Below are 7,437 nucleotides of genomic sequence, written 5' to 3'. Positions count from 1 at the left end.
AGTGCCTGAGGACAGGGAGGAGCGCCCGAAGAGATGGCATGAGTGTGGACTAACAGGAACAAAAAAGTTAGGTTTGAAATGTGATGGACACGAGGAAAGTTGATGGAGCCGATTATAGTCAGTGGGGTCGGTCAGACTCTGCCCCCGCTGCTTTCCGTTCTTCTGCTCTTATAATGGTCAGGACAAGAAAAAAAATATTTATCAGTAGTGTGAACAGAGCCTTCAAGGGTTTGTCCATCACTTTCTACACTTTTCTTAATGTGGCCCTGTGAGATGGAATGATAGATGGCCGTGATTAAGGCTGTGGCTTTACACCTTGCTATAATGTGCGCCACACAAAATGTTCTGTCCCTTTTTCCTTCCTCAAGAAGCTGGGACGTACGGGAGAAGCAAAACCCAAAAAACAATTGTGGAATTTTTTTTTTCCCACAATTTCACCGCACTTGAATGAATTTTCTTTCTTCTTCTAGTGAATTATATGGTAAAATGTTATTCAATGGTTATTCAAAACTATAACTCTACTGTCAAAACACAATCCTAACGCGGCCTAAAAATCAAGGCTCTCCGAAAAAAAAATATCCCCATCTCCAAGGAAAAGGTGAGAGATCCAGTAGACCGTGGTAAAATAGTAATAATTATATAGTGACCGTGTTTATTCTTATAAATGACAGAAATATCAATTGGAGGAACCACAGCGTAATATAACGCGGAGAGCAGTGCAGTTCAGGCCTCATGTAACCAACCTACATCATGGCGACTGCCCGTTCCGGCGACACTTCTGTGATAGGCGGGGTCAGGCGCTCTTCTACAACCTCATTGGTTGACTAGATGGTCGCTCACGAGGACGCACTGATGAGGGAGCGGAAGTCCCGCCTCCTCACTTCCCCGCCCACACTAAACATGGCGGGTGACGCCGCAATGGAGCTCTTGTTTTTAGATACTTTCAAGCACCCGAGCACTGAGGTGAGAAAAGCCGCCATGTTAGTAATGTGGTCCCGGTGTGTTACTATGGGGCTCGTGTAGGGAGGTCGCGGTGGATATATGAGGGCTGGGGTTGTTGGAGGCCGCATGAGGCCTAGTCCTCGGCTCTGGGAGGCGGTCACTTCCAGGGCCGGGGTCTGCGCTTCTGTGCCGTAGTTTGTTCACCGGCTTCATCTCTGTCATGTGGATGTTTCTGCTGCGCTTTGACCTGGAAACTGCAGATAGTTGGGGACTACATGTAACATACTGCATTGCTAGGGCTTGCTGACACTTGTGGTTCGCACGCATCTGTGTCTGTTGAGGCTTCTGTTAAAGATGGATTTCTTGACAGATGAAAATAAGTGTCTGTATATAATTTTGATGGTATGTGTTACCTGCTGAGTAGCTTTGCTTGCTGTCAGTGAATGCAAACATTTAAAGGGAACCTGTCAGGTCCTATAACAGCAGGTAGGGGTTAATAGCATAAGGTAGGAGGCAGGGCACTGTGCTGAAAGTGACGGCTGGCTGTGTACTGATGCACTGCAGAGGCGGCTGTCAGTCATACAGATGCAGTCACCGTACACACCACTGTCGGCTGGCTGTATAATGATGCACTGCAGAGCCGGCTGTCAGTCATATAGTTACGTGCACATCACTGGCGGCTATCTGCACGCCCCTGGCACTGACGTCTGGCTGTGTAATGATGCACTGCAGAGCCGGCTGTCAGTCATACAGTCACATGCACACCACTGGCAGCTATCTGCACGCCCCAGGCACTGACGTCTGGCTGTGTAATGATGCACTGCAGAGCCGGCTGTCAGTCATACAGTCACATGCACACCACTGGCAGCTATCTGCACGCCCCAGGCACTGACGTCTGGCTGTGTAATGATGCACTGCAGAGCCGGCTGCCAGTCATATAGTCACATGCACACCAATGGCAGCTGTTTGCACATCCCGACACTGATGGCTGGCTGTATAATGATGTACTGCAGAGCTGGCTGTCAGTCATATAGTTACGTGCACATCACTGGTGGCTATCTGCACGCCCCTGGCACTGACGTCTGGCTGTGTAATGATGCACTGCAGAGCTGGCTGTCAGTCATATAGTTACGTGCACATCACTGGCAGCTATCTGCACGCCCCAGGCACTGACGTCTGGCTGTGTAATGATGCACTGCAGAGCCAGCTGTCAGTCATACAGTCACATGCACACCACTGGCGGCTATCTGCACGCCCCTGGCACTGACATCTGGCTGTATAATGATGCACTGCAGAGCCGGCTGTCAGTCATATAGTTACGTGCACATCACTGGCGGCTATCTGCATGCCCCTGGCACTGACAGCTGGCTGTATAATGATGCACTGCAGAGCCGGCTGTCAGTCATACAGTCACATGCACACCACTGGCAGCTATCTGCACGCCCCAGGCACTGACGTCTGGCTGTGTAATGATGCACTGCAGAGCCGGCTGCCAGTCATATAGTCACATGCACACCAATGGCAGCTGTCTGCACATCCCGACACTGATGGCTGGCTGTATAATGATGCACTGCAGAGCTGGCTGTCAGTCATATAGTTACGTGCACATCACTGGTGGCTATCTGCACGCCCCTGGCACTGACGTCTGGCTGTATAATGATGCACTGCAGAGCCGGCTGTCAGTCATACAGTCACATGCACATCACTGGCAGCTATCTGCACGCCCCAGGCACTGACGTCTGGCTGTGTAATGATGCACTGCAGAGTTGGCTGTCAGTCATACAGTCACATGCACATCACTGGCAGCTGTCGGCACATCCCGACACTGATGGCTGGCTGTATAATGATGCACTGCAGAGCCGGCTGTCAGTCATACAGTCACGTGCACATCACTGGCAGCTGTCTGCACACCCCGACACTGATTATTGGCTGTGTACTGATGCACTGCAGAGCCGGCTGTCAGTTATACAGATGCAGTCACCGTACACACCATTGGCGGCTGTCTGCACGCCTCTTGCACTGACGGCTGGCTGTATAATGATGCACTGCAGAGCCGGCTGTCAGTTATACAGATGCAGTCACCGTACACACCACTGACGGCTGTCTGCACGCCTCTTGCACTGACGGCTGGCTGTATAATGATGCACTGCAGAGCCGTCTGTCAGTTATACAGATGCAGTCACCGTACACACCACTGGCGGCTGTCTTCATGCCCCTTGCACTGATGGCTGGCTGTATAATGATGCACTGCAGAGCCAGCTGTCAGTCATACAGAGTCACGTGCACATCACTGGCAGCTGTCTGCACGCCCCGGCACTGTCGGCTGGCTGTGTACTGATGCACTGCAGAGCCGGCTGTCAGTTATACTGATGCAGTCACCGTACACACCACTGGCGGCTGTCTTCACGCCTCTTGCACTGACGGCTGGCTGTATAATGATGCACTGCAGAGCTGACTGTCAGTTATACAGATGCAGTTACGTGCACAGCACTGGCGGCTGTCTGCACGCCCCGACACTGACTGCTGGATGTATACTGATGCACTGCAGAGCCGGCTGTCAGTCATACAGTCATGTGCACTTCACTGGCAGCTGTCTGCACATCCTGACACTGATGATTGGCTGTAAACTGATGCACTGCAGAGTCGGCTGTCAGTCATGCAGGCGCTGCCGCTGTGATCGTTCATAGCATTGTCGGCTGTCAGTCAGGGCCGGGACGTGCTTCCAGTGGTGTGAACTGTGACTGTAGCAGCTCTGTATGACTGAATGACGGAGGCTACCAGGAGGAAAAAGGTTTATTTTCCCCCTGGTGCCGCACTTCCAGTACCGTGCTCAGGCCTCTTCCAAATGCTATTAATTTGATATTTGCAGGTTAATGGCGTTATCGGACCTGACAAGTTCCTTTTCAGGAGGCAGACAACCTTCAGTTTTGCTCTTCTTTTTTTTTTTTTCTTTTCCTGTCAACATTCCTTTGAGGGTTGTTTTATTTTTGCAGGACGGGTTTTAGTTTTGAACAGCACCATTCACTTTACTGTATAATGTACGGGGAATAAAAACATTCCAAGTGGTGAAAAAAATCCAATGTCGCCATTGTTTTGGGGATTTGTATTTTGTTTTGTGTTCATTGCACGGGATTCTCCAGGTCGATATGATTATGGTGACACCAAAGTAACTTTTTTGTATGTATATACAATAAGTACCGTAACTTTTTTAGTGGCCTGTTTTGTGTTGCCATTCTCCAAGACCTGTAACTTTTTGTTTGTTTTCTACTAGTGAGGTTTTTTTTTTGTTTTTTAACAGTGAACTGTAATTTTTGTTGGTGACATTTTAGCTTACATACCCTATTTTGATAACTTGTTACTGCATTTTTTTTTTTTGGGGGGGGGGTTGCAGGGACTATTTTTATCTTGCGCAAAGTAGGGTGATTCAATTTTTATTTTATTTATATTATTTATTTTATTTTTTTCACTGTATTTTTTTCCTCCCCATGAGGGACTTAAACCTGTGATTTTCAGTGCTGTTTACAGATGAGCGGATCTTTTTGCAGTACCTTGACCCTGTCTTGGCAGTCCGTGGGTGCCTAATCACAACCCTGTGTCCCTGCCATAATCTGTCGCCTCTACGAATTAGTAGCCATGGCTTGATGTCATGCTGCAATCATGACATCGCTCCGGACCTATAGCTTAGAAGAAAAGATTTGGGCAGGCAGAATGCAGTTTGCGAGGCTCTGGTCCGCTGGCTAGGGCGCACTTGTACGCCACTGGCCCAGGATCCCGTGAAGAGATCCGCTCCTCTCCAGCGTGGTTATACTTGTATGGAATATTGATTAGTTGCTTCTATGTGCGTTCTACACACTTTTCTCGTATTTTGCGGCAGGGTATACTGCCAAGGACTCCCCTCGTATCCTCTCTGAAAACAGCTGCACAGAGGGGTTCTTATTTTGGCGGACTCCGCAGCCACCATTTATTAGATTACCATTTTTTTTTTATTAATTCTCTTTTAACCCTGTGTTTACAGCAAGGAAGTAATGTAGACGTGGTCCGATTTCCATGTGTTGTATACATCAATGAAGTCCGGGTTATCCCACCAGGGGTCAGAGCGCACAATAACCTGCCTGATAGCAGAGCTTATGGGTGAGTAATGGGTGAAACATTGAGACTTTTCTAAAAGAACCATTATAAATCCTAAACCGCATAACCATTAGGTCACATTCACAGTTCGGTATTTGGTCAGTATTTTACATCAGTACTTGTAAGCCAAAACCAGGAGTGGAACAATCAGAGGGAAAGTATAATAGAAACACGTCACCACGTCTGTATTTATCACCCACTCCTGGTTTTGGCTTACAAACACTGATGTAAAATACTGAGCGTGAGAACGTGGCCCTAGAAGGAAAGACACCAGGTTAGAACCCACAAGGGCCACCTTATAAATCACTTCTCTTTCTGGTTTCATTTTTTTTTCTTTCATTTTTTTTTTTTTTTTTTTTTTTTTCCCCTTCCCACTTTCATTTATTTATTTATCTATTTATTTATTTTTTTTGGAGTCAAAACTTTATTTTTTTTTATTTTTCCGTCGACAGACATACAAGGACATGGGTTTTGTGGAACATGTTAATAGTTTTGAATGACACTCTTTATATACTAAAATAATATACTGGAAAATCTTGAGAAAAAATTTAAGGACAGCGAAATGGCGAGAGAAATGTTCCCCTTTAATTCTGGCTTTGTGTTTTTGGGCTTTGTCTTCAGTGTGCAGTAAAAATGAGCTGGTATTGTTATTCTACAGGAAAGTAGAAATCCAACAGAACTAAACTTATTAGGTTATTTTTTTTTTTTTAATACTTTTCGTGATTAAAAAAAAATGAATGCTGTTTATTAAATGTGACAATTTTGTGTTGTGATTAGGGATGAGCGAACGTGCTCTGATAAGGTGTTATCCGAGTAACTCGAATAATATGTTTGAGTCCCCGCGGCTGTTCAACAGCCGCAATACAGGCCTGTTTGTCAGTGTTGTGACTGTCGGAACAGCCGCCGGGACTAAAACATATTATTAAAACACACCTATGTTACTCTGATAGCACCTTATCCCAGCACCTTCACTCATCACTAATTGTGATCACTTGGACTTTGCGAAAGCAGCAACACCAAAAATGATCATTTCTTTCATTGCACTTTTTTCATACTGGGAAAAACCTGGTGATTTAAACAGTTTTTTTTTTTTTTCTAATGTTTTAAAAAACAATTTATTACTTTTTTTTTTTCTAGTCCCCTAAGTGGTCTGGAACGTGCAGCCAGTATTGCATTAGAGAGATTTACGATCTCCTCCTGGCAAATGTGATGTGACACCGTATCGTGTCACAGCGGTATTTAAGTGGTTAAACAGTTACTTTGTGCCGGCAGACCCCCTATAACATAGGCATTTTCTTTCTTGCAGGGAGACCTCACCGCACACATTTCATCTGGACCTGTTTTTCAACAATGTCAATAAGCAAAGTGCAACCGTGTTTGACAGACTCGGGAGGTTTGTATGAACATCTGATTAATCCAGAAACAATCTACAGATCTGCCTTGCGTGCACACAGCAGATTTTCATAGCACAGTACCATTAGGTAAATGAATCATTAGAATCGTAGAGTTGGAAGGGACCTCCTGGGCCATCTGGTCCAACCCCCTGCTCAAAGCAAGATTCGATAAATCATCCCAGACAGATGTCTGTCCGGCCTCTGTTTGAAGACTTCCATGGAAGGAGAACTCTCCACCTCTCGTGGCTGCTTGTTCCACTCATTGATCACCCTCACTGTCAAAAAGTTTTTTCTGATATCTAATGTGTCTCTTCCCATTCAGTTTCATCCCATTGCTTCTAGTCTTTCCTTGTGCAAATGAGAATAAAGATGATCCTTCTACAATGTGACAGCCCTTGAGATATTTGTAGACAGCTATTAAGTCTCCTCTCAGTCTTCTCTTCTGCAAGATAAACATTCCCAAATCCTGCAACCTTTCCTCATAAGACAGGGTTTGCTGACTGGTCACCATTCTGGTCGCTCTTTTCTGAACTTGCTCCAGTTTGTTGATGTGTTTTTTTAAAATGTGGCGCCCAAAACTGGACACAGTATTCCAGATGAGGTCTGACCAAAGAGGAGTAGAGGGTAATAATGACTTCACGTGATCTAGACTGTATGCTTCTGTTAATACATCCTAGAATTGCATTTGCCTTTTTTGCTGCTGCATCACACTGTTGACTCATATTCAGTCTGTGATCTATTAGTATACCCAAGTCTTTTTCACATGTGCTGTTGCTTGGCCCTATTCCTCCCATTCTGTATATGCTTTTTTCATTTTTATTGCCCAGATGTAGTACTTTGCATTTTTCCCTGTTAAAAACCATTCTGTTAGTTGCTGCCCACTGCTCCAGTTTATTTAAATCTTTTTGAATCCTCTCTCTTTCTTCTCTAGTATTAGCTATCCCTCCTAGCTTTGTGTCATCAGCAAATTTAA

General features: G+C 45.6%; 1 protein-coding gene across 2 annotated transcripts in view; it reads left to right on the top strand.

Annotated features, from left to right (window-relative positions):
- The first annotated feature begins 806 nt into the window (after window positions 1–806).
- Window positions 807–7,437, top strand: part of VIRMA (vir like m6A methyltransferase associated) — a 61,688-nt gene continuing 55,057 nt past the window's right edge. Inside the window, exons 1-3 of one of the 2 annotated variants that reach the window (XM_073590066.1) lie at window positions 807–963; window positions 4,958–5,073; window positions 6,377–6,463. In XM_073590066.1, coding sequence (XP_073446167.1) covers window positions 829–963; window positions 4,958–5,073; window positions 6,377–6,463 — 338 coding nt within the window. In that variant the 5' untranslated portion in view covers window positions 807–828. Of the gene's footprint in view, window positions 964–1,281; window positions 1,345–4,957; window positions 5,074–6,376; window positions 6,464–7,437 lie in introns of those variants that run through there. The other variant, XM_073590067.1, reaches the window with a different exon arrangement.

The sequence above is a fragment of the Dendrobates tinctorius genome, unplaced genomic scaffold (assembly GCF_039654945.1).
Source record: "Dendrobates tinctorius isolate UK_male_01 unplaced genomic scaffold, ASM3965494v1 ptg000116l, whole genome shotgun sequence".
NCBI lineage: Eukaryota > Metazoa > Chordata > Amphibia > Anura > Dendrobatidae > Dendrobates > Dendrobates tinctorius.
Note: the sequence above shows the minus strand (reverse complement) of the source record. Positions and strands in the feature narration are given on the sequence as shown.